This window comes from Gossypium hirsutum, chromosome D13 (genome assembly GCF_007990345.1).
Source record: "Gossypium hirsutum isolate 1008001.06 chromosome D13, Gossypium_hirsutum_v2.1, whole genome shotgun sequence".
Classification (NCBI taxonomy): domain Eukaryota; kingdom Viridiplantae; phylum Streptophyta; class Magnoliopsida; order Malvales; family Malvaceae; genus Gossypium; species Gossypium hirsutum.
In genome coordinates, this window is record NC_053449.1 from 16,072,551 (window position 1) to 16,100,098 (window position 27,548).

At 32.8% G+C, this 27,548-nt stretch overlaps 2 protein-coding genes and 1 non-coding gene across 4 annotated transcripts; 2 read left to right on the forward strand and 1 right to left on the reverse strand.

The window, feature by feature from the left end:
- Positions 1 to 1,213: 1,213 nt before the first annotated feature.
- On the forward strand, positions 1,214 to 6,842 carry LOC107920226 (probable methyltransferase PMT5). 2 transcript variants are annotated; one of them, XM_016849813.2, is made up of 10 exons: positions 1,214 to 1,422; positions 1,707 to 2,659; positions 2,838 to 2,973; positions 3,188 to 3,428; positions 3,877 to 4,102; positions 4,287 to 4,444; positions 4,594 to 4,897; positions 5,411 to 5,543; positions 5,893 to 6,098; positions 6,508 to 6,842. In XM_016849813.2, the coding sequence occupies exons 2-9, from the start codon at positions 2,148 to 2,150 to the stop codon at positions 6,040 to 6,042; spliced, it is 1,860 nt and encodes a 619-aa protein (XP_016705302.2). In that variant the 5' UTR covers positions 1,214 to 1,422; positions 1,707 to 2,147; the 3' UTR covers positions 6,043 to 6,098; positions 6,508 to 6,842. The 2 variants fall into 2 exon arrangements, with proteins under 2 accessions (XP_016705302.2, XP_040964728.1); XM_041108794.1 differs by lacking the exons at positions 5,411 to 5,543; positions 5,893 to 6,098; positions 6,508 to 6,842 and having other exon boundaries at positions 4,287 to 4,448.
- Positions 6,843 to 20,780: 13,938 nt separating this feature from the next.
- TRNAA-UGC (transfer RNA alanine (anticodon UGC)) lies at positions 20,781 to 20,853 on the reverse strand. The gene has a single exon. It is a non-coding gene; the product is annotated as a tRNA-Ala (tRNA).
- A 1,243-nt stretch (positions 20,854 to 22,096) lies between these two features.
- Positions 22,097 to 25,572, forward strand: LOC107919597 (14-3-3-like protein GF14 iota). Its single transcript, XM_016849030.2, has 7 exons — positions 22,097 to 22,244; positions 23,422 to 23,728; positions 23,958 to 24,045; positions 24,453 to 24,562; positions 24,637 to 24,785; positions 25,044 to 25,105; positions 25,317 to 25,572. The coding sequence occupies exons 1-7, from the start codon at positions 22,169 to 22,171 to the stop codon at positions 25,323 to 25,325; spliced, it is 801 nt and encodes a 266-aa protein (XP_016704519.2). The 5' UTR covers positions 22,097 to 22,168; the 3' UTR covers positions 25,326 to 25,572.
- The last annotated feature ends 1,976 nt before the right edge of the window (positions 25,573 to 27,548 follow it).

Here is a 27,548-nt window from a genome sequence, read left to right on the forward strand (position 1 = left end):
TAATTCGTAATTAAGCTACACCAAAACCAATATCTTCCGCCTTGGATTTATATTTTTAATTCACTTCCATTGTCTATCAATTATTTATTCTTGTAAACTGCTGTTGTATATGTGAAACTCTAATTATAGTTTAATTATATACTTGAAATTTTAATATTGATTTAATCATACACATTTAAAGAAATAAATAAATAAATTTATTTTTATATTGGATAAATATATTTATTTATGTATGGAATATATAAATATAAAATTATGTTATATCAATAATTGTGTTAATAATTTACAAGAATTGGATCAAATAAAAAATTTCATGTATAAAATTATACAAAATCAAAGTTTATGTATACAATACATATTAAACCATAGTTCATGTATAATTTTGAGATTTATCCCTAAACTTTTCAACAAAAAAGTGTTGAATAAGATAGGTACCTAGCTACTTATGATTACGTGGACAATATTAAGTCAATTTTATTTTATTAAAATTTTGAAATAAATTATCATTTTTTAAAATGAGATATTCAAATTATCATATTTATCTTTCATCCAAAACTACTGCAAATAATAAAAAATATTATATTAATAATATTAAAATTAAAAATAAATAGTCTTTTAAAAATTAATATTTACTTTTTCCAAACAACATAATTATATTCGATACTTATATTTACTAATTAACCAAAAAAATTTCTAATATAAATTCAGAAATTAAAAAAAACTCTAGCACTTAAAAATTTCAGTTTATAAAGCACATCCTAAATTACATCAAAATTTAACTAAAGGATTAAATCTTTTATTTCAGTATAGTAGAGGGATTAAGGGTGAGTTTAGATGGGCGGTGCATTTACCTGTAGTTAGTGTAAAAATAACGGTAACAATGAAATTAAATACTGTAACATGAGACAAAAAGTAAACTAAACGGACCGCATCGCACCAAACCCACCCTAAAAAGTAGAATTAGACTGATTTTAAATCCTCCTTAAATGAAAAATCGCGTTAACCTCGTTTAACTCCCAATTTTTTGACGGGTAAATCAGAATCGTTAATTTTCAGTTGACCCCACCGTATAAAACATCAGGAGCAGCCCAATCAGGAACAGCATCAACACCACCTGTCATTCTTAGCCCTTTTTCACCAGGGTAGCGTATATTTCAAAAAGAACCAAACAAGCCCACCATTTAATAAATGAATTAATAAATAAAGTCGGCAAACATAATAAATCCTAATTAAAATAAATCATCTTCATGTTACTAAATCATTTCTGCTCTCTCTGTTTGTCTTTTTGCCTTCAGATCTATTATTTTATTAACAATTAAAAAAATTGTTTTTTTTTTTTCTCATTAAAGAAACACTTCTCCCTTTTGCTCAATCACTCTCTTCACCATTTGTCAATTTTCGGAATTTTGAATCTCTCCACAAGTAAGCTCCCACGTAAACCCTAATTGCTTTTTAAATTTTTTTTTTCAGTTTTCGATTCACTTCGATTGGTGTTTAATGATCTTGATCTGTATTGTTTCCATTTTGAGATCTGACTTCCGTTTTACGGGTTCTAAAAACGGAAAGTTTTTGCATTTCCTTTTTTTTGGCCAACAATAGAAAATTCTGTTGTTAGATTCGATATCATTTTCATCTTACCAAAATTCACCGTTAAAAGAATTATAATTTCGTTATTTTGAGTTTTGATTTTAGTGGATCACTTGCAGCTTGGTGCGATTTGTCACTTGCTGGAGACTGAGGAATTGACATTACTCAAAATTGAGTTCCCGTCGGCTCTATTTCGGTTTGGTTTGGATCAGTGTTGTGTGATTTAGTTGTATAGGTGGAATTGTTGATCCATAATAAGGAATTGAAATTCAGCTTTATTATTGTGGTTTTTTTATATATTATGGTGGATTTATAGTGAACTTTGGATTTTGTTCTAATTGTTTTGTATCTGTTGATTGTGATGGTTGGGGAAAGATCGGTGCTGGGAGGAGTGTAGAGTAGGTGGTTTCAATGCTTGTTGGGCTTATCCAGATTCGCGGTGACATATATAGAAGTTTGTATGTAATGATAGGTTATGTTTTTCACAGTTCTTGGAGACTTAAGCTAAAGGGGTTGATTGTTTAGTGGCTTTCCTATCTTTAAAGTTTAAAGTTTTGGACATGAGAAGCCCCTTGCTTAATAAACTATCTGTTATTTTCGGTCCTAGACCGCCTGTCAGTTGGTTGTTATTATGCTTTGTCAGTGTGCTTGCGCTGATTGCAGTCTTTGGATCATCGTCTTCCAATTCATTGGACTCTGTAACTTCCACTCCCGTACCTGAGATCTTTACAAACTATAGAAGGCTAAAGGAGCAAGCAGCAGTTGATTATTTTGAGTTGAGAACTATCTTGTCAGGATCTAGTCGGCAAAGGGAGCTTGGCCTTTGTGGCAAAGAAAGAGAAAATTATGTACCTTGTTACAATGTAACTGCAAATTTGATATCAGGGTTTAAAGATGGAGAGGAGTTTGATCGACGTTGTGAAGTGCCAAGGCAAGGAAGCTGGTGTTTAGTTCGCCCTCCAAAAGATTATAAGATTCCACTCCGCTGGCCTGCTGGTAGGGATGTGATATGGAGTGGAAATATCAAGATAACAAAAGACCAATTCCTTTCGTCTGGAGGCGTGACAAAAAGGTATCTATTAAATGCTTCTAGATGCTTTGTGAAAGTAGCAAGTGTGAGGCTTATCTCCTTTAGTACAAACTTTACCTTTTAGAATTAATCAGTGTCTGGTTCTGGTAGCAGCTTATGTTCTTTATGTGATCAATAACAGTTTTAATTTATCTTCATAATTATTTAAAAAATTGTCTAGAATCATGTTACTAGAAGAGAATCAAATTGCTTTCCACCCTGAAGATGGCTTAATCTTTGATGGTGTCAAAGATTATTCTCGTCAGATTGCAGAGATGTTGGGACTGGGAAGCGACTCTGAATTGTTTCAAGCCGGAGTAAGTCTTTTATTTCACTTTATCATGATATTCTTACAGCTTTTTGCATTTTGGGATACCTTGAGCTTTGAATCGTTGGTATTTTAGGAATATCTTTTTTCCCATATATTTTAGCTTGTTCTGTTTAAAAATATGAGAAGATATTGTATGGTCTTCAAGAGGAGGTAAAAACTATCTGCGCTATATGGTATTTAGTCTCCTACTTTGATTGCAGGTACGCACTGTACTTGATATTGGTTGTGGATTTGGAAGTTTTGGAGCTCATTTAGTTTCACTGAAGTTAATGACTCTTTGTATTGCCGCATATGAGGCGACGGGAAGCCAAGTTCAGCTAGCTCTTGAGAGAGGTCTTCCAGCAATGATTGGAAACTTCATATCAAGGCAACTGCCATATCCATCATTATCATTTGACACGGTTCATTGTGCTCAGTGCGGTATTGTTTGGGACAAGAAAGGTACTTTCAGAGTTTAATAATAGGCTTGCTTTCTGTTATTTATTGATACTCTTCTGTTTTACTTTCCAAATTATTTGGGAAAATGTAGCTATACCACTATTTCATTCCTTATATTTTTAGTGATAATCTACATTTAATGTTTCAGTATAGAGTTGTTTGGTGCATTGTAAATAATGCTTTCTGTTAAGCTTAATAACACCGCTAGCCATAAAATGTATTTGACAACTGAAACTTCAACTGCTGTTCTTTGATGAAAAAGACTATTTAGGGCCAAAAAGGAAAAAGAGAAAGTTAATGCATGTAGCTTGAATTATCTGAAGTGTTAACCTTAGATATATGTATGATCTTAATCCATTATATATGTATCAATATTTAATAAATAGGCAAGTATTTTCCCTATTGTAAAATTACGTAAGCTTTGCTTTCTAACAATGGCATTATAAAACAGAGGGGATTTTCCTTATAGAGATAGATCGGTTACTCAAGCCTGGAGGTTATTTTGTTTTAACCTCACCAACAAGTAAGCCACAAGGAAGTTCAACAAGTATGAAGAAAAGAAACATGCTAACACCACTGGAACAATATACTGAAAAAATTTGTTGGAGTCTTATTGCTCAGCAGGATGATACTTTCATCTGGCAGAAAACAGCCGATGCTCATTGCTATTCTTCTAAGTGAGTATACACTGATATTTTTCACTCTTCTGTTGGTAACTCTTAGATCAACTGATTTATGGAATAGGCTTTGTTTTTAGGTTATCTTACCCTTTAACTTTGAATTAGTTGTATCTGGTTCTCTTAACTTATAACAGTCAAACCTGCTCTGATGTTTTTTGAACTTTCATTTTCTTGAATATAGCAAGAAGAACGATGTACCTCTTTGCAAAGAAGGATATGATGCACCCTATTATCAGGCCTTGGTACCATGTATTACTGGAACTTCCAGCAAACGCTGGATTCCTATTCAGAACAGGTCCTCTAGCTCAGATTTGAGCTCAGCGGAGCTTGAAGTTCATGGAAAGTATTGTTCCTGCTCATTTTTTCTTCCTGCTCATGCTTTTTGAAAAAACAAAGATTCCATTGTGCTGCAACATGTAATACATAGGATATTGATGTAGTAGATGGTTTAGTTGGCTAGGATATTGATGTAGGTTAATCTTGTGCAGGAGTTAGTCCAGAGGATTTCTTTGAAGACTTGCAAGTTTGGAAATTAGCTTTAAAAAACTATTGGTCTTTGCTTACACCATTAATTTTCTCTGACCATCCCAAGAGGCCAGGAGATGAAGATCCTTTGCCACCATTTAATATGGTACGCAATGTGATGGACATGAATGCTCATTATGGGGGTTTGAATGCTGCATTTATGGAGGAAAGGAAATCGGTGTGGGTGATGAATGTTGTGCCTGTTAGGGCACACAATACGCTTCCTCTCATTCTTGACCGGGGTTTTCTGGGTGCTTTGCACGACTGGTCAGTTTTTTACAACTTCATCAAAGCATTTTGTTTAAGTTGATAGCTATGTTCTGGTTTTGGAGTGTAAGTTTTAACATCTTTGTTTGGTTATGGCTATATATCTTCACAAACTTTTACCTTTTAGGAGTGATTTTTCTTTTTGTGTTACCTGATTAAGATAATGTTAAAACTTTTGGATCCCAAATTCTGTTAAAAACTAAAATAGTTTGCTTTAGTTCAGATTCTTTGTTAAAATTGAATATCATTGTTGCCTATAAAGTTTCTGTATCTACTGAAACCTTCAGTTATTGAACTATTATTTGGCTTATTTGCTCAAATTAAGTTGGGAAGTGTATTAGATTGCTAATAGTAAAATTTACATTCGGAGTTTGAATGTACGGTTCTCTTTGAGCTCCTTCAAAAGTTTTTTTTTTTTTTTTGCTATTAAGTTTGCTCTTTAAGGCGTGCAGATATGTCATTCCTTTGAATGCTGAAAGGGAATTTTTATCTCATGTATCTGGTGCTGTGCAGGTGTGAACCCTTCCCAACATATCCTCGAACGTATGATTTGCTTCATGCAAATGGGCTCCTCTCACATCTCACTTCAGAGAGGTGTGGCTTGATGGAGTTATTTATAGAGATGGATCGAATTCTTCGTCCGGAGGTACTCAAATTTTCTGGGTTTGTGCTTGAAATTCAGTGCAGTGTCCCATTCTTTCCTCTTTCTATTTTTCTGTGCGACTTTCCTCCGACACCTCTCAACTGTTTGTTATATTGTTTGAAGACTTGATTTTGTTATGTTTGTATTTTATGCTCAATACCCTAATCCTCCTCAATAAGCCCTGTCTAAAAAGAATTTGATATTTTAATCAATGCCCTACATTACCATTTCAATTGTCGCAGCCTATAATTTGTTGTATTAATTAATGGTTTCTGAAATAGTTTTTAGCTTCTTGAGCAACGGTATACTAGAAGTTTTTGAAATTCATAATCTTAGCTTGTGTTTTTTGCAGGGCTGGGTTGTGCTCTCTGATAAATTAGGAGTTATAGAGTTGGCACGTGCACATGCTACACAAATACGATGGGATGCAAGGGTGATCGACCTTCAGAATGGTAGTGACGAGCGCCTACTTGTTTGTCAGAAACCTTTTGTGAAGAAATGATTGCTTTAGCGCCAAAAGGTCTCAAGACCACAGATCTGTAAACTTTTCTTGATCTGGTAATCCTCTAATTAATCCACCGCAAAACCCTTTTTCACTCAAACATGCATGCATGCAGGCATAGTCAGCGTAAAATGTCAAACATATTAATGATCCTCTTATTAATTGATATCTCATGACACTGGAACTATGTTGGCTTTGGTTTCCAGATCACAGAGTAAGTGGTATGTTTTAATAATTAGGTTTACGCTAACCGGATTTTATGGGTACAAAGCCTTTCAAGTTTTTGATGGTATCATATCATGCACCAAGCTTATAAGCATTCGACTGGTCCAATGGTTATACATATTACACTATTGAAAGAAAATTGAAACCTCCTATAAAACCTAGGCATCAGCACTTATCATTTTTCAAAAGATTATAGTTAGGTATTATGTTCTAGAACTGATGATGCAGCTATTGTGGCAGAGGATGAACTATCGGTGGCATCACAATGTTAGATATGCTCCAGAGTTTCGACAGGTTCGATATTAATGACTTGAGAAGGAGCATGGTGGAGGATTGTAGAATAGATTAGAAACGAGGTTTGCTGCTAAAGTAGCTGCCTTTCGTTTTCTTCGTCAAGGTATTTGTAGCAATTCATTCATCCACATTTTTTCCCACTTGGTCTTACTTTTGAGTTTGTTGATTTCTTTATTATTTGATATTGAACTCCTCCTTGTATTGAACCATCAAAATTCATTGCTGTGCAATGGCCATGAAATGTGATAATTACAAATAGATCAAACAATCTTTCTTTCTAATGGGTTTTTGAGGTTTCTTTTTTTCTTTTTACTTTACATTCGTTTCTTCTGTGTTTGTTAGTGTGCTTGTAAGATTTTGGTTAGGTCTAAATCAGATCACGCAAATGACGAAAACTCTTATGGATATGCTCGAGCCAGAGCTGTCAATATGCCCAGGTCTCGTTAGTTTTGGATTGGGTCAATTTGGATTTTAAAAATTTTGGATCATTAGGTTCAGGTCACTTTAGATTTGGATTGTTACGGACTTGGGTTATTTTGAGTCAGTTTCATATTATGTTTGGGTCATTAACGTTTGCCTGTTGGGTTTCTCAGTTTGTCATTTTGGTTTGAGGTCCTTTTCGATATTTGTTCAGGTCATTTTTTATTTAAGTCATTATTAAATCAAGTCGCTTCTGAGTTTGATATTGTGCGGGTCCGAATCGACTCTTTATGCTTGATTGGGTTGAGTCTAGCTCAGATTTGGCTAAATTAAATCATTTTATTAGATTTAATTATAGGTCCAGCTCTGAGTCATATTTTCTCATCTGGCAATTCTCAGTTTTCTATTAAAAATGCTTTTATGATCAGTGGAGTAATAGTAGCCAAAAATGGCTCAAGCTCTCTTCCACTAAATTATCATATTTTATTTTCCAAGTTTAATTCTCAAATCCCCAATTAGCTAAAACTCCAAAAGAGAGATCTAAATCCAACTGTAATGAAAGAAAATTGATCTAAAATATGAAATTTAACTTGTACTATGATTCTCATTTTTAATTGATTTCTAAGCTTAAAAAGGTTTTAATCATATCTTTAAAATTTTAAAACTACATTAAGTTATTTCATTATTAAAACAATTAATTTTATTTTTAAGTGATTGATGGGCGTCGAAACCACCAAATATAAATTTTTAAAACAAATATAACACTAAATTGAAATATAGAGTAGTAGGGTCGAATCCACAGGAATTGGTTATTTAATTTTGCCTTTTCTTGTAACCAAATTCGTTGTCGCGGCCACAGTCTTTCCCATAAGGAAATACGAAAAACAAATAAAAAAAATATATTCAAAAATACAAAAATAAATTTAAGAAAATAAAATAAATGGATAAATAAAATATTTTTTAAGCTTAGTCTTAGTCTCGGTGTACTCCAATCTTGAATTGATCATTGTAATAGATTTTCCCTTCTAATTGATAAGCTGGTTATAGCAATCGAGGATCCATCAAACTGCCAACTCTTCCTCTCATAGTCAATCCTGGTATTACCTACAAATCGACCCTTGTCAAATTTCCAACCACGTAGCACGTACTTATAATTTAAGACTTCAACAGCCTTGCTATCTGAAAAGCCCAACTTGAATTGACGGCCTCAACCATGTGGGTCGTTTAAATCCGATCACTATCTCCCTTGACGGAATCCAACTAGCTTTTTCCAATTGAACACGCTAATTTGTTCGCGGGATTTTGAATACAGCACTGCCGACTCAACTTCCCAACTGTACGACAAACGATTCCAACCCAACGCGCGCTTTTTGAATTGAAATCGAATCAACTTTGAGGGACGAATTTGTACTATCCCATATACCGGAGAGATAGCGAATACCGAATTACAAAGTCTTTAGTGTGGGTTTATATCTCACGATTATTTTGTAGAAGTGATAATCGGGCTAAGGCTAAAAATGATTTAGTCAATCATGAAAAAAATCATGCTTTGAAAGTGGTTTTGTGGAATTGTGAAAAATGGAAAGGGAAAGGGCATTGGAAGCCAATTAAACCAAAAAGCTGAAAGTTAAAAGAAAAAAAAATTGAAAGAACAGAATAGGGCGACGCAGGAAGGGAGAAAAAAAAAGAATTCATTAAATACCAAAAACAAAATGTGTGCAATTAGTTGTAGCCACTAGATATTTATACATACTTTTAGTGTTAAAATTTAACTAGATTTTTCCTAAATATTATTACTAAATATTATCACTAAATAATTCAAAATTTAAAAATCAAATTTAAACTAGAATTTAAACTAATTATAGAGTTGTAACAATATTAAAAATCCTTCAATCATTATCCAACCACTTAAAAAAAATCTTCAACCCTTCAATCTTTATCCAATCATCTTTGAATATTCAATCTTTCAATCAAACCCTCCTCTTTGCTTTTTGTTCCAATTTAGCCATTTTTTTGTAAGACTTTGAATTTAGCACACCAACTTCATTCCTGATAAGAAAAATCCAGATTTAATAGCGTTTTATTTGATAAATAGCCAAAAATAAATATATTAAAAATACAGATTTATCTTGCTATCAAAGTCCCCTTACTTAGCCGATGCTTGAGGAGCTTGTCCTCAAGCATGATATCTACTAAAAATAATTTGTCAATCCCTTTCAAAATCAAAATCCCCTTTCTTAGTCAAGCATACATCAAACAATTAGGTGAATCAAAAATAAACAATTGCTAAACTCAATCAATAAGCATTTTATAAAATCTCAAATAGTATGTCAAACTCAACTATTTCACTAAATTTAGGCTCAATCAAACATGCAAAACGATCATACTCAATATATGCTTTTATTTATATCTATATACATTTTTTGTTTTATTTTTATTTTTCAAACGTAGTCAAGTCTTTTGACGTGAAGTGAGATGACAACCCAAGCACCTCACCCTGGTTACTCAACCCGACACGTTCTCTTTATTTAATTTTTTATTTTTAACGAATTCGAGACATAATCAAACCTTTTGACGCGAAATGAGATGACAACCCAAGCACCTCATCCCAGTTACTTAGTTTCACATGTTCCTAATTGATTTATTTCTTAAGACACCTCAATTAGCGGAGTGTTACAAGCTTCGACTCATCACCAACGCGAAATAAGATGACAACCCAAGCACCTCATCCGGTTACTCAACTTGGTCACATTTCCAAATCTTCATTCTTAACCAAGCTATTTATTTATTTAAACAAGTACTTTCATTAGGCAAGTTCAACAAAACTAACAATTTTCATGAAATATCGACTAAGGCATAATATTTTCAATTCTACAAAATATTCATTGATCAAGCAAGCAATAGTTATTCATGATTCACCTACTTATTTAAGTAAACTAAACATAAGAATTAGAGGTTTATTTTCGAAATGAATTAAAAAATTATTCTTAGCAAAACACATGCAAAAAGAAAGTATGACATGATCCAAAATTCCCTCTACTTAGCCCATATTGCCCCCAATGTGTAAAAAGAATAATATGAATGGAGAAAGTGTACTCCTCGTTTATATTTAATGGGCTGGAGGGCAATGGAAGTGATCACTTTGTAGAATGGTGAGGATGTTTGAGATGTTGGCTTCCATTATTTCGAGGCGAGCTTCAATGCGATGAAGTCGTTTGTCTACAATTGAAGGTGGTTGCTCCTGGAAAACAGCACAATCAAACGAATTAAAATAATATTTTATTTAATTCTCAAACTAAACTAAACTAAAATTTAAAATTAAAATAAATAAATAATAAATGTGGGTTGCCTCCCATTTAGCGCTTTTGTTTAACGTCGTTAGCTCGACGACCTGGAAAATTTAATCGTTCGGCTCCTCGAAAACTAATTCCTCTACCATGTGTACTTGAAAATTCTCATAAAGGGTTTTAACCTTTGTCCATTGACTTTCAAATATTTCCCGAACTCATCATTTTTAATTTCGACTGCACTATGAGGAAATAGTTTAGTAACAACAAAATGACCAAGCCATTTGGTTCGAAGCTTACCTACAAAAATCCTCAGTGCTAGGTTGTAAAGTAACACTTTTTGACCAATTAGAAATTGTTTGCAAGATATTCTTTGGTCATGAAACGCCTTAGTTTTATCTTTATAAATTTGGGCGTTTTCATATGCGTCACATCGGATCTCTTCAAGCTTTTGAATATCTAATTTTCAATAATTACCTGTGGCGTCGAACTCCATATTGCATCTTTTTACTGCCCAAAATGCCTTATGTTCCAACTTAACTGGAAGGTGGCACGGTTTACCGAATATGAGTCGGTAAAGGCACATTCCTATCGGTCCCTTGTAAGCAGTACGGTACACCCACAATGCATCATTTAAACGTAAGCTCCAGTATTTCCTATTTGGTTTCACGGTCTTTTATAAATTCGACTTTATTTCGCGGTTTGAAACTTCTACTAGACCGTTTGTTTGTGGGTGATAAGTCGTAGCCACACGTTGTGTCACCCCATACTTTTTCAGTAGAGTGTCAATTACCTTGTTGCAGAAATGAGTTTCTCGATTGCTAATTAATGCCCTCAGTGTGCCAAACCTGGAAAAAATAGAGTTCGTTAGAAAATCCACTATAGTTTTAGCATCGGCATGTCGAGTAGCTTTAGCTTCTACCCATTTAGATACATAATCTACAGCCAGAATAATGTAAACATTATTAAATGATGAAACAAACGGTCCCATAAAATCGATGCCCCACACATCAAAAAATTCACATGCATGTATAGGTGTTAGGGGCATCTCATTTTTCCGGCTTAAATTCCCCACTTTTTGACATCTCTCGCAAGTTTTGCAAAATAAATAAGTGTCACGATATATGTGTGGCCAAAATAATCCACATTCAAGTACCTTATGTGCGGTGCGCTTAGGACCAAAATGCCCTCCAAATGCATAAGAATGACAAAAAGAAAGGATAGATTTACCTTAGTTTCTGCGACATAACGTCGAATTACTTGATTGGAGCAGTGTTTCCATAGGTATGGATCGTCCCAAATATAATATCGTGAGTTTCTTTTGAGCTTATCCTTTTCAGAACGTGATAAGTTGAAAGAAACAATACCTGTAGTGAGGTAATTTACTATATCTGCAAACCATGGGTAACTGTCTGAGCTGACAGAAGACTTTCATCCGGGAAGTTATCTTTAACAGGTGTGTCGTCTTTTGAGAAGGGAATTCAACTCAAATGATCAGCTTCTAGGTTCTCACTTCCTTTTTTGTTCTCGATCTCGAGATTGAATTCTTGTAAGAGAAGAATCCATCGAATCAACCTAGGTTTTGCCTCTTTTTTCTCGATAAAAAATTTTAACGCTGCATGGTCAGAAAAAATAATAACTTTAGTGCCTAATAAATACGATCTAAAATTTTCCAAATAAAAAACAATAGCTAATAATTATTTTTCAGTAGTTGAGTAATTACTCTGGGCAACATCTAGTGTTTTAGAGGCGTAGAGTATGACGTGAGGTTCCTTCCCAATTCTTTGCCCTAGGACAGCTCCTACACTTTGGTCGCTTGCATCGTACATGAGCTCGAAAGGGTAGTCCCAATTTGGCGGTTGTACTATAGGAGCTAAAGCAAGCTTTTGTTTGAGAGTGTCGAATGCATTTTTGCATGCTTGATCAAATTCGAACTTTTTATCTTTTTGCAAGAGATTACAGAGCGATCGCAAAACCTTAGAAAAGTCCCTAATAAAACGCCTGTAAAAACCTGCATGACCAAGAAAAGAACAAATTTCCCTCACAGTTGTGGGGTATAGAAGTGAGTTGATAACATCAGTTTTGGCCTTATCGACCATGATCCCTTCAGCGCAAATAATATGCCCTAAAATCAATCCCTTATCTACCACAAAATGACATTTTTCATAATTAAGAATTAGATTAAATTCTAGGCATCTCTCCAAAATTTTAACAATGTTTGACAGACATTCATTGAAAGAATTACCATAAACTATAAAATCGTCCATAAATACCTTAATTATTTTTTCAACATAGTCAGAAAATAAACTTACCATACACCTCTGGAATGTGGCTGGCGCTTTGCAAAGTCCAAATGACATACATCTGTAGGCGAACGTGCCAAATAGACATGTAAATGTTGTTTTCTCTTGGTCCTCTGGTGCCACTAAAATTTGGAAAAAAAACCTGAATAACCATCAAGACAACAGTAGTGAGTTTTTCCTGCTAAACGTTCTAAGATTTGATCAATAAAATGAAATGGATAGTGGTCTTTTTGAGTTAAAGAGTTCAACTTCCTGTAATCTATGCAAACTCTCCACCCATTTTGGACTGGAGTAGGAACTAATTCTCCTGTTGCATTTTTTATTAGAGTCATACCAGTTTTCTTGGGGACCACATGAACTGGGCTGACCCAATTACTATCGAAAATTGGATAGATCATCCCGACATCTAATAGCTTTTGAACTTCCTTTTTGACAACCTCTATCATTGGTGGGTTAAGGCGTCTTTGAGCTTCTCTTTTTGGGCATGCATTTTCTTCTATCGGTATTCAATGTATACAAGTTAAGGGATTTAACCATTTTATGTCGGTAATCGTCCATTCGATATCCCCTTTGTAGTATCTCAAGACTTGAATTGAATTCTCCTCTTCTAATCCTGAAAGTTTACTGGTAAAGTGTTTCAATTACCTAAATAGACATACTTCAAGTGTTCCGGCAATGGTTTAAGCTCTATCTTAGGGGCTTGCAAAATAGAAGGCAAAATTTTAGTTTTAGAAAGTGAAAGTTCAAAGTACTTACCTTGGCTTCTAAGGAATTGATGAGTCTCCAATAGAACAATGGTTTCTCAAATCGCTTCTCTGAATATCATTATCTCCTCCAATTTATCCATCATATTTAGGTCTAAACTCTTGGAAAGTACAGTTTGTAATCCATCCCCTTCATGATACTCAAAATGAAATTTTGTTAGTGGTTCAATAATATCAATGCTAGAAATATTCGACATTCTGTTAGGCTGGCCCATCGCCTCATAAACATTAAAATTTTCCACCTCCCCGTCGAATTCCATAGTGAGGGTTCCACTACGAACATCAATCTTTGTACATGTGGTACTTATGAATGGCCTCTCGAGTAGAATATCAAAAACATTTTTCAGGTGGCCGTCTTCCATATCAATGATGTAGAAGCCAATAGGAAAAATTAATTTATTTACCTTTACGAGAACATTTTCCAACACTCCTTCTAGATATACGCATACCTGTCTGTCAATTGAATAATTACCCTTGTTTCTTTCAAAGGAACCCTATTTAACAATTTAAAAATAGATAAAGGCATTACATTAATAGATGCTCCTAAATCACACATGACTTTCTTTATGCCAATATTACCTATTTTGCAGGATATAGAAAACATACCTTGGTCCTTATGCTTAGGCGAGATTTTCCTTTGTAGCACTGCAGAAACATTTTCTCTCACATTCACCCATTCGTTTCCTTGGAGTTTTTTTTTTTCGGTACACAGTTTTTTAAAAAATTTTGTATAGCGTGGAACCTGTTTAATTACATCAAGTAAAGGAATATTAATTTCTACCTTTTGGAATGTCTCAAGGATTTTTTTTCCTCTCGTTCCTTTTTAACTTGGGCAAGCCTTCCAGGGTATGGGGGAGGTATGACAAATGGTTTATGAGGCATCGGCTCAATGGGGGCTGCTGGTTCAGTTTCTTGTTTAACATCGTGGTCATGACTCGTGCCAGACACTAGTTTTGAATCTTTCCAATCCTTTACGGTCACAACACTTGTGTTTGGACGTGGATTCAGCTCGGTTTGAGATGGTAATTTTCCTTAGTTCTCTAAATGACTAACCATAATAGCTAACTTACTTATTTGTTGATCCATTTCTTGGAGACGCGCTTCAGTCTTTTGTTGGAACTTTTCGGTGCTAACGGCTAACCTTTTTACTATAGTTTCTAGAGATGACTTTAGAGGTTGATACTGTTGAGGTGGAGGTGGTCTTTGTTGATATGGTTGATTGTTTCGATGGTTCGATCCATAGCTTAGATTAGGTGGTCCCTCTACCTTGCATTGTACGGGTGCGAATATGCCTTTAAGGAAGCTCTGAGAAGTTCCTAACGACATCTACTTGCACAGTTGTGTTTTCAAGTAAAATCGGGCACGAATCGGTAGGATGATTAGGCTTAGCACAAATCTTGCACAACCGAGCTTGGTTCGTCTATCCTGCAAGCATATTTTTAACCATATTAGTAAATTCATCAATTTTTATTTACTATGGAAGGAGTACTTAGCTCATGAACCCTTCTCGTAGGTTCCATAGGTGGCCGATACTGTTGAGAATTTGCAGCCATAGTCGAAATTAATTCCCTAGCTGTTTGGGGAGTCATGTTCACAAGAGCCCCTCCACTAGCAGCATCAATCATTTTCATTTCCATTGGGAGTAACCCTTCATAGAAATACTGTAAGAGTGACTGTTCAGATAGGCCATGTTATGGGTAACTTGTGCACAACTTCTTATATAGCTCTCAATATTCATAGAGTGACTCTGTTTTCTTTTGTTGTATTCTGACTATACTCCTCCTTAATTTGGCTGCTCGAGCTACTGGGAAAAACCTGTCAAGAAACAATCGAGACATATCAGTCTAAGTATTAACAAATCCCGGAGGTAAATAAAACAACTATTCTCTAGCAGAGTCAGCTAATGAAAAAGGAAAAACCTTATAGTTTTATTTGATCATCAGTTACTCCTTCTGGTTTCATGCTTAGACAAACCACGTGGAACTCTTTTAGATGAGTATGAGGGTTCTCGTTTTTCAAACCATGAAAAGTAGGCAATAAATGTATTAATCTTGACTTTAACTCGAACGGTGTTTCGCCCGCCGGATAAGTTATGCATAGTGGTTGTTGTTCATCTGGTGTAACTGCAAGTTGGCGTATAGTTTGATCTGCCATTTCATTTGAATCTTCGGATGAGTAGATATCTCAGTGTAAAATCCTTCTTCAAAATCAGGTTGTGGTTGTTTACCACGTCGAATAGCTTCTCTTCGAAGTGTTAGAGCCAACTTTTCTATCTCTGGTTCAAATGCTAGAGTCCTCGATTCTGACCTAGTCATAAAGAAAATAAACAAAAAATAGAAATTTTTATCAATTCCCCGGCAACGGCTCCAAAATTTGATGGGCGTTGAAACCACCAAATATAAATTCCTAAAACAAATATAACAATAAATATTTGAAATATAGAGTAGTAGGGTCGAATCCACAGGGACTGGTTATCTAATTTCGTCTTTTCTTGTAACCAGATTCGTTGTCGCGGCCACATTCTTTCCCACAACTTGTGCGTAGTAGTGCTAAATTTTTTTTAAAAAAATGGAGGTTTTAAGTTGATTAAGATAATAAAATAAGGAAATACGGAAAATAAATGAAATAAAAATATATTCAAAAATACAAAAATAAATTTAAGAAACTAAAATAAATGGATAAATAAAATATTTTTTAAGCTTAGTCTTAGCCTCGATGTACTCCAATCTTGAATCGATCCTTGTAATAGATTTCCCCTTCTAATCGATAAGCTGGTTATAGCAATCGAGGATCCCTCAAACTACCAACTCTTCCTCTCGTAGTCAATCTCGGTATCACCTGCAAATCGACCCTTGTCAAATTTCCAACTACGTAGCATCTACCTGTAATTTAAGACTTTGACAGCCTTGCGATCTGAAAAGCCCAACTTGAATTAACGGCCTCAACCATGTGGGTCGTTTAAATCCGATCACTATCTCCCTTGACGGAATCCGACTAGCTTTTTCCAATTGAACACGCCAATTTGTTTGCAAGATTTTGAATACAGCACCTCCGACTAAACTTCCCAACTGTGCGCCAAAAGATTCCAACCCAACGTGTGCTTTTTGAATTGAAATCGAATCAATTTTTAGGGACAAATTTGAACTATCCCATATACCGGAGAGATAGCGAATACCGAATTGCAAAGTCTTTAGTGTGGGTTTATATCTCACGATTATTTTGTCGAAGTGATAATTGGACTAAGGCTAAAAAGAATTTAGTTAATCATGAAAAAAATCATGCTTTGAAAGTGGTTTTGTGGAATTGTGAAAGATGGAAAGGGAAAGGGTTTTGGAAGCCAATTAAACCAAAAAGCTGAAAGTTAAAAGAAAAAAAATTGAAAGAACAGAATAGGGGTGACGTAGGAAGGGAGAAAAAAAAGAAATTATTAAATACCAAAGGCAAAATGTGTGCAATTGGTTGTAACTACTAGATATTTATACACACTTTTAGTGCTAAAATTTAGCTATATTTTTCCTAAATATTATCACTAAATAATTATAAATATTATCACTAAATAATTCAAAATTTAAAAATTAAATTTAAACTAGAATTTAAACTAATTATAGAGTTGTAACAATATGAAACATCCTTCAATCTTTATCCAACCACTTAAAAAAAATCTTCAACCCTTCAATCTTTGTCCAATCATCTTTGAATCTTCAATCTTTCAATCAAGCCCTCCTCTTTGCTTTTTGTTCCAATTTAACCCTTTTTTTGTAAGACTTTGAATTCAGCACACTAACTTCATTCCTGATAAGAAAAATCCAAATTGAATAGCATTTTATTTGATAATTAGCCAAAAACACAGATTTATCTTGTTATCAGTGATACATTAAATTTTAATTTAAAAATTAAAAACTAAAGAAAAATAAATCCTTAGAAAAGAAGAAAAGTTAAAAAAAAAAACCAAATCAAAAGGAAAACTTTGTGGCATAAAGTAAAAACTTAAAATGTAAAAAAGCAAAAGTAAACTAAAACCTAACGAGGGAACGAGTTGAAGCCTTGTAAAACCTCTTTTGCCTTTAACCTTTTTTTCATCTTTAATTTCAAATTATGTTAAATAAGATTTGATGTGTCACTTAACGATGAAATTAACAATTTTAATAATAAAATGACCTAATTTATATAACTTCAAAAATTAATTTAAAATGTGAGTCCTAATTGAAGTTTTACACATAATGTAGAAGTTATCCTCTAAACTTAAAAACCTTAGTCTTGGTAAATGCTTTTTTTTTTTGGTGGTAAAAAAAATTATTCATAGATGAAATCAATATAAAAGGAGATTATGGAGTCTCACAAGGAAGACGAGTAAAGCAAAAAACAAGAAGACATGGTCTGAAGAGCCTCCAGGTCGCGTTCTATTGGTACTCAAAAGTCACTTATCATCCAGAAAAGAACATCTTGTCTTGATGCCAAGCCTTATTATATAGGCTTCAGCCGTTAGTATCTCCCTCTGTATGTATTGATTTTTCCCCCCAAAGATTAAATGGATTGACCGAAAATGACAGAGTATAAGCTCAAATAAAGCTTTTGGTGCATCAACAATTGATTTCTTTTCAAGAGATTAAACAAATTAATTGAAAATAACATAGGATATCAATTGAGTACATCAGTAAGCTCAAACAAAATGAAATCGACAACATCAAGTAGCTTTGGAGGCTCTTTCATGAGAGTGAAGTTCCCATGGCATATGGGCCAACAAACAACAAAAGATGTTTGTGGTGAAAGTGTTACACTACTACTCCATCGTCATTTGGTATGTTTATTTGTTATTTCTTTCCACACATTTCTACATTTTTTAAGTAAAATCGAGTCATATTAGTGTTAATTTATGTTCTTAGGTGCTTAACTAGTATAAGTGTGTTTTTAAGTAAATTTTATGTTATTGATAAATTTTTTATATCTAAATAAGTTTGTGTGGTTATATAGAATCAATTGGGAGCCAAGATGCACTTTAAGGGTGGACTTGTAGTTGCGGTCACGACCACAAGTCATGGAAGTTGCGACATTGAAGATAGATGCATGAGGAGCTAACACAGGCATCTTGCCGAGGCGTGGAAACACTTGACCCTGTGACATTGCAACCTCATGTCGTGACGAAGAATAGCTGACATCGCGACGGTTACAATGGACACTGACCTGCATTTTAAGGATATTTGTGATCATTCTTCAATTTTAAGCCCTGAATATTATAATGATATTAATGACATTTTAGTCTTGTAATTCTTTTGGATATAAACCAATTTTTATACTCATTTTAGAGGGATTAATAGATTAGAGAGTAGACGGTAGATGATATTTTTCTTTCGTAGGAATAGATAAAAGTAGAAGTTTCTTTTCCATTTTTTTAGTAGTTAGATCTTGATTTTATTTTTTTTATGTGGAGTTTTTTTTTTCTATTTCGATTTTGATCCGAGTGACTCAAGATGGAAAGTTGTTGGGTAAGGATTTTGTAAAGTTGTGCTGAGCGGTGAAACCGACATGGTACTCCTAATCAAGAGTAGTAAACAACTTGATTGAGATAGTAGATTAGCTTAATCGATACTTGATAAATTGATTTATCTTAAGTTAATGAGTTGGCATTGTTTAAACAAGAAATAGGAAGTCTTTAATTTCTAATAGAATGTCTAGGATTATTTTTATCTTGATTCTATTTCTGGTTGCACTACTAATTTGTGTCTAAATTAGATTAGTATTTGCTTTGAAATAATTAATTTGATAACAATATTTATTAATTTTGACAACCCCTTAGGTTCAGTCCTCAAAATACTTCGTGTATTTTGTTATAACACATATAAATATTACAACTGACCTGTCACATTTTCAGTTGTTTTTTCTGCTTATTAATTCTATATATTTTGTGCTTATTTTCTCTAGATGGTGTTCATACACTATATCGCAGTCAACTACCTTTATTTCTATTCTTAAATCTCACTGAATGAAGTATAAGGTGAAAATCGACCAAATCGTCTCTACTACAAAACCAAGAATGACAGCCAGAATTGAACACTCAAAACAAAACAAAACTCAGATAACTCTACGATAAATCTACATTCACTACATCTTCATGAAGTTAATGAAAAGTCACATGTCGTAGGGAGGGCGTAGCCTGTGGCATGCAAAACACTTGACTCCCTGGTTTAAGAAAAATTACATACTGTTATGATGTTTGTCATTACCGACCTGTTGCCCGCTTACCCGATTTGGACTGACCCAATCCTCTTTATTTTAGTAGTAATCGCTAGCATAGTTCACTTACATGAGTTCCCACGTGGTGGGTTCGCATAATCGTGCAAGCGAACCCACACTCAAGGGACACGTGTTAACCTTAGAATAGGGTACATGTTGGCATGCATAAGGGCCTACTTAAAACAGTCATATATAGAAATTATACCATATAAATAGGAAAATTAGCCTCCTTGAGGGAGAGACTCACAAAAATACTCAACACATTCTCAGCCTCTCTCAAGAAACAATTAAATCACTTTAATTCCTTAGTTAAATGAAAAAATTTATAATCTATCTTGATCTATAATATAATATGTCAAACTTCACCTTGGTTGTAAGTGAAAGCTTCATGAAGCAAAAGAAAATGGGAAGGGAACCAATTGACATAAGATAAGAAGAAGAGCCAAAGTGGTTTTGGAAATTCTATTTCTTCGCTTGAGAGATAACAATAAGTCGATTTCAATTTAGGACTGTTTTAATTAACTTAATATTTAATATTTAATATTTTCTTAATTATTTTAAATATATTTATATTTTATAATATATAAATCAGTTAAGTTAATTCAATAATTTATATCTTCATTGTTTTAAATATATATTTTACAATATACTTTAAATAAATTGGTGAATTGACTTAATCGACCGAATTGATTAGTGTTAATTCAATTCACTTACAGAAATTATATATCATATAAATCGGTCGATTCAATTATTGTATATGATTATAGGTTAAGTTAAAAAAATCGATCGAATTAATATGATTTGGTGTGTACAAATAACCATCGTTAAGAACTGAACACTTGGCTGACTAGAATGAAAGTATCCTAAAAATTAGGTGACGGAATTATAAAAAATTTTAGATGACTAAAATAAAAACAACCTAAAAGTTGAGGGACTGATTTACCCATGATAAGAAAAAAAAGTCTAAACATGATTGTTGAATGTGTCAAACTGATTGGCGCTTCAATTTTATTAGTGGAAGGGAAAAAAATTTGGGTGACGAAATTATAAGAAGTTTTTAGATGACTAAAATGAAAATAATCTAAAAGCTGAGTGACCAACTGGGGTGATTTACCCATAAAAAATATCTAAAACATGGTTGGTGCTTCAATTTTATTAGGGGAAGGAAAACACTTCGAATTTTCAGTGTCGATATAAAATGGTTTTCAACTCATTGGAGTTGCAGGGGATCGAACCCTGTACCTCTCGCATGCAAAGCGAGCGCTCTACCATTTGAGCTACAACCCCATTTGCTTTCATAATTTTAGTTTCCATATAATATTTTAAATACTTGGATTACATTTTAGGCATTGGGTGGATTGGAAAGAAAGAGAGGGAAGAAATTATAATATATATATATTCATGTTGTATTATATTTAATTTCCAAGTAATATTTAATATTTTTGCATCAATTTATTTTATGTTTATAAATTTGTTAATGTGATTCAATTTATAAAAAAAAATTGTGTCTAAAATTTAATACATAGCTATAGATTATACATTTAAAAGTTTAGACAATAATAAATGTTGATTCACTATTATATTTAGGATTCATGTTCCACCAACTAGATAAAAAAAAGTTAAGTTTATATTTGTTGATTGAGTCTTAGCTCTATTGACATCGGTATTATTATCAGTATAGGAGAACATGGATTCGAGTGCGCTGAAGCGTATTATTCTCCTATTTAAAGGTTGAGGAGGAACTATGAGTAGTTCTAGACATTATATCAAAAAATAAGAACTTATTGAGATTAATGTTCAAAAACTTATATTTAATTTTAATTATAATATATGTATTTAAATATTAGTTTGCATGAAAGTTGATTTAGAATCCGTATTCAATATTCCTCTTGAATTTTTCTTCAATTTTAAATAATCTATTTAAACTTTTTCATGAAAATATATTTAAACAAGTTAATTTAGACAAATTTGTATTATTTAAATTATTTACTTTTAAGGATTAATTCAATGATTAAACAATTCGTAAATTTATTTCGTTTTCATGTCTCCGTATTTTAATTTTTTAATAATATTTTTGTTTTTAAATTTATCACATATTTTACAAATATATCTAATTTATTTAAATAAAATATTAAAATAATAATTTTTAATATAATTAAAATTCAAATTTTTTATAATTAATTCTTCAAATCAGTTTCTTCTTTAATTTAGTTATCTCTCATTTCAATATCAAATTTCCATTAATAATATCATATAAAATTCTTATTATTAAAAATTTTGTTAATAAAATTTTGTTTTTTAAAAAGTAAATAATGATTTAAAAATAAATTTTAAGCAATAATATCTTAATTAAATTTACAGTAATTAATAATAAAATAAAAAATATATAAGAGAGAAATATACAATTTTTAAGAAAGAATTGAATAAGTCTATAATAACTAACGGATGGCGCGGTCTCCCTTTGAAAACCTCTCCCTAAACTTTGCTCCTTCATTAGCTTTCTTCTATAAGAAATCATCTTCTTCTTTCCTTTCTCTCATTCCCTTTTTTTTTTCCCTTTTCTTTTGAAGTACACTTCCTTTTTTGAATTTCTATCTCAACAATGTCTTCTTCAGAAAAGGAGAGAGAAACTCATATTTATTTAGCTAAACTTGCTGAACAAGCCGAACGTTATGAAGGTAACGGAAATTTTATTACTAATAATAACGATGAGTTTTCAAATAGAGATGGCAAAATTTGAACATTTCTATAAATTTGGTAGAATTTTACATTGCAGTGTGCTGAGAAAGTGTTATTTTAAAATTTTAAAATTATTTACAAGTTTGAGTTAATTTTCATTTATTTAGAGTTTAAATTTTGAATCATTTTAGATTTAAATAAATTTTATTTAAATCATTTTCAAGGATTTTTCACTTTAATATTTTATTTTAGTTAAATCAAGTTTGATGCTAGATCATTTTATGATAAAAAATCTAATAGATTATGGATAAATTATTATAATATTAAATTAAAAATTTATTAGTGAAAAGCAAAGAGTAGTGAATATAATGGCATCTATAGTATAGTATGTGTAAGCTTTAGTTCGGCTGGTAAATACAAAACTTAATTGTATGTTTAAGTAAACATTACAAATAATAAAGCCTTAAAACATAACATAAAATAAAATGTAAACACTTAATCAGGATTTTTGAAAAGAGGTTACAACAATCCCTTTCTTCTCAGAAGAATGTAGGAAGTAAATTTCATTTGAATGTTACTTAAACCTCTCTCATTTAAATGCTTTTATTTGTGTTTATAATAAGCCTGAGGCAATTATTCCTATTGTTATTGTTGAGGCTAATGGATCTCCACACAGTGTTTTAATCTAGTTCATGTTTTCTAAAAAGAAAAGAATACTTGCCTCTATTTTATGCTACGAATGGCGGGAGGGCTAGCCCTATTTATAGGCAACCCCAATCATCCACATGGACCGTTAGGAGCATTTCTAGTCTAAAAATCTTGTTCTAAGCAGTTTAAGGCCCTGTGTGGCTTATTTAAACAGACAACTCAGGACGCCTCTAGACCCTTCGCAGGTTCCATAAGGCCTCCTCCCACACCATGCGGGTCTACTAGGTGGCTTGTCTCAAGCATCCCTCTTCAGTTGCACACTCTCGGCAGTTATGTGCGGGCCATGAGTCTGACACATGCTCATTTTCAACATCCATACAAACAAGAGCATAGAGATGGATAAAGCAATCTCTACTATTGCCCTCCTCCATAGTCATCCCTTAATTTAAGTTGTATTTAAGATTGGATCAGCAAGTTTGATATTTTTTTTCTTTTATCTCGTGCTTTTGGTTTTTGGATGTGAGATAGAAATGGTGGAGAGTATGAAAAAAGTGGCGAAACTTGATTGCGAGCTGACGGTGGAAGAAAGGAACCTACTCTCGGTGGGATACAAAAACGTGATCGGGGCACGAAGAGCCTCATGGCGGATCATGTCTTCCATTGAACAAAAGGAGGAATCCAAAGGGAACGAAGAGAACGTGAAGCTGATCAAAGGGTACCGTCGAAAAGTAGAAGAAGAGCTTTCCAACATTTGCACTGACATTTTGAGTATCATTGATAAGCATCTCATCCCTTCATCTTCCTCTGGTGAAGCCACTGTTTTTTACTACAAGATGTATGTTTTCCTTTTTCACTTTTCATTTTAAATCTTTCACTCCGCTTCCTCATTGCCATTGATACTGCATATTCCATACACTTTTACTCTAAGGTATAAGTCTCAAAGTCTTGTCTAAGTTCATATATATACTAATAATTTGATTCTGATTATAGTTATTTGTGAATCTAAACTTCTTGGATAAAAAGTTCAATACAGTTTTTATATATATTAAAGCAATGGGATTCAGGAAAGGTGATTACTACCGGTATGTTGCTGAGTTCAAGACAGATCAGGAGAGGAAAGAAGCTGCTGAGCAGTCTTTGAAAGGTTATGAGGTAACTTAATGTTTAGTTGTTTACCCTCTTATCATATAAAAATATCCATAATTTGTTTATTGGTTAAATTTTGGTTTTAATCCCTCCATTTTACTCCAATTTGAGATTCAATCCTTTTATTTTAATTTGGTATAAATTCATCTCTTTACTTAATCATTTAATGATTTCAGTTAAAATACTAAAGTAGATATTTGTTAATAACACTCATTTAAGCATAACCATGATGAATTGGAAATGTGTTTTTAAGAAAAAAAGGGTAATACTAATATGTAAAATAAAATATAAGGATTAAATCTCAAGTTTGAGCATAGTAAAAGGGTTGAACAACAATTTGACCTTGATTATAATGTTCTTCATTTCTGCAGACTGAGCTGTTTTTTTTTTTTTGATATATTTTTACTAAAAAGGCTGCTTCTGCTGCTGCAAACACTGATCTTCCTTCAACCCATCCAATTCGTCTGGGCCTTGCCCTTAACTTCTCTGTGTTTTATTATGAGATAATGAATTCACCTGAGAGGTATATATTAAGTCTCTGTCTGTGTCTATATATAGTATCGGTGATATATTTGGTTATAAATTGGGAACGTGCAGGGCATGTCATTTGGCTAAGCAAGCATTTGATGAAGCCATTTCGGAGTTGGACACTTTGAGTGAGGAATCATACAAAGATAGCACCCTAATTATGCAGCTTCTGAGAGACAACCTCACCCTCTGGACCTCTGATTTGCCTGAAGATGGAGGTATTGTCTTGTTTTCAACTGAAAATAGCTTCCTTGTACTCCCACATCAACTTCATTTAGGATCCTTCAAACTTGAATATACCTGTATATGAAACTCACACACAAGTTGGAGTAAACATTATTGAAATAGCAGTGACATAATACATAGTATTTGATCTTTTCCATGCTGTCCTATTCAAACATGAAGCCTTTTGGTTACATTGGTATGTTTGGGAAGCATTGTCTTGAGACATCTAAGGACTATGAATTTTGATGCAGGTGAAGACACCGTAAAAGGTGATGATACTAAATCTGTGGCCAAATCTGAGGCAAAAGCCGAGGTATAAGGGCTTATCACTTGCCACCATTTCTTCTTTTTATTATGATTTCATCATATTATGGTTTTCATCCCTCTAAACACGGTCATTTTACTTTAATAATCTCATTTTAACTATTCCACTTAAAATCCCAAATTTGAGCATAGTGTAAGGATCAAAACCATTATTTGACCATTATTATTGCTTACATTCCTCACTAAATTGGGTTTTGCAGAAACATTGATAAAGAAAATCTGGGAGCCAGAATTTTGGGGGGGGGGGGATTCAATGTTTAAAATTTTCTAGTACTCTGTGTCTAAATTGGCTTCTTATAACTGTTCTTACAAGAGGATTGGATCAACCAGTTTAGCCCTTTTACAATGCTAAACGATCATTTGCAGTACAAACAAAAACCAGATGATGAAATCGATCACTTGAATTTTTATTTTTGTTTTAATTTAATATTCTCTAATATGAATTACTTGTTGAAATTATGGATTTTTTTGTTTGCTTTATATTGTATTGGTTTCCCACTATATTTGGTGTCATATTATAAGCTTCTATTTTCAAGTACTTAGGTTGATGAATTGAATGTGACTTTATGAAAAAAATAGCAGCCTGCTGATTTTGAGATTACCCAAATTTGGAAAGTTGAAAATGGTTTATTAGATGTGAGAATGCGTTTCAACATGATTCTGAGAATGGTTTTATTTAGTGGTAAGAAGGGTTTAATGATTATGTATCCTGAGAGATAATATTAATTGGGTGAATAGAGAAAATAAATGTTATAAAACATATACTCTTTAGTTAATAATTTTATTGAGCTAAATTTCAAATTTAATGCCACTATGAACATAAATTACTTTTAGAAAAACCTTTAAATATTAAAATTTAGCATTTTTATTAATGTTGTAAATAAGAGGAAAAAAATATATTAAAACGTAAATAAAATTAGCAAGCTGCAATGAAAAGATATTATTAGATCTATCAATTTAATTATTCATGTCCTACATTTTAGGATTTCTTAAGTCTAACTTTTTAAAATATATATGATTTATTAAAGGACGATATTTTGATTCATGAAATGTAAAATTATTAAAATAAAATTTTGATTATCTAAAACCTTATTTATTAAATTGTCTTCATTAATGATTTTTTTTTTTGGAAATATAAGATGTTATAAATGGAGAATGAAAAGGGAAATGGGAGAAATTAAAGGCAAAGCTAACAGGGTTTACCCAATATAGACAACTCTATCTCCATCAATATAAGGAGATATATTAAAAGATAAAACAGAAATGAAAGAAGCAGGGATATTTGCTCAAGAGATGCATATAAAAAAGCTACCTGCCCTTATTCCCACTTCATTCACTCAATATCAAGCTCACTTTTCAAAGCGATACAATCGTTTATAACCGACCCAAACTCAGAACGGAACCATGGGGCTGATCAACGCATTGTACACCACCATGCTCTCCAGCTCCAGAACAACCCTTTTCCATAGTATTAAATTGCGGCGGCAACGTAACGGAAATGGAAGCTATCGCGACGCAATATCAGCGCAACACATCAAAGAAATTGCGTCACAATTGTTGCGGTTAAAATCCGTTATGTAATGCCACAATAGTTATTAAAAAGTAGCACAACGCCGCATCAGCACCGCAACAGGTCGTTTAGAGCTTTGTTTGCTTAATTGCAAACTTTATTACATCTAATAATCAAATTTAAAGCTTCTATAAACTAATGTTGGAGTTTTTCAATGTTTAGGCTATAACGGGATAACTATAGTAGGCAACTACCAAGATAATCAATGGCCAAAGATATGTCTGTGGGTCAAAAGAATAAAAAAATCAAAATGAAAACAACATTGAATCTGGAGAATTTTAAAGTAAGAACCGGAAAGAATCATTAGCAGTATGATAGTAGCAAGCATGAAACTAGTAGACATTTTGAGAGACTTGAAAACTATGTTCCCCTAATAAGATACAATAAAGTAATTAAAATGATTAGGTTTCTTATTCTTGAAAATTAAATAAAACTCATAAAATGTATAAATATAATTTGTTAAAAGTAGACAAATCTAGATCATGTTTCATATAAGCTACACAATTTTTTTTTTTTTAGTTTTGAACTTTTGGTAGTATATCAAATTTTGGCAGAAACTGAGCATGTGGGTATTGAGTTTTCTTTTGAATTATTACAAATGACACTATCACATGCTTTGTGTAAGAATAGGAACTAATGTGTGTATATATATATATTCTTTCCCCCTAAAATTCAGCTGAAAGCTTTAAAGCAAAAATTGTAAAAGGTCCAAATTCTTTTTTTACATTACTAGTCTACTACTGAATAACATTTTTGGCTGAAAGAGCAGGAGTATTGAATTTCAAATTCTCTCCACATTTCAAGAGCTATTTCTTCTGTTTTCTATTTCAAGAGTTGTGTTCTTGAGTTAATAGTGAGGAAT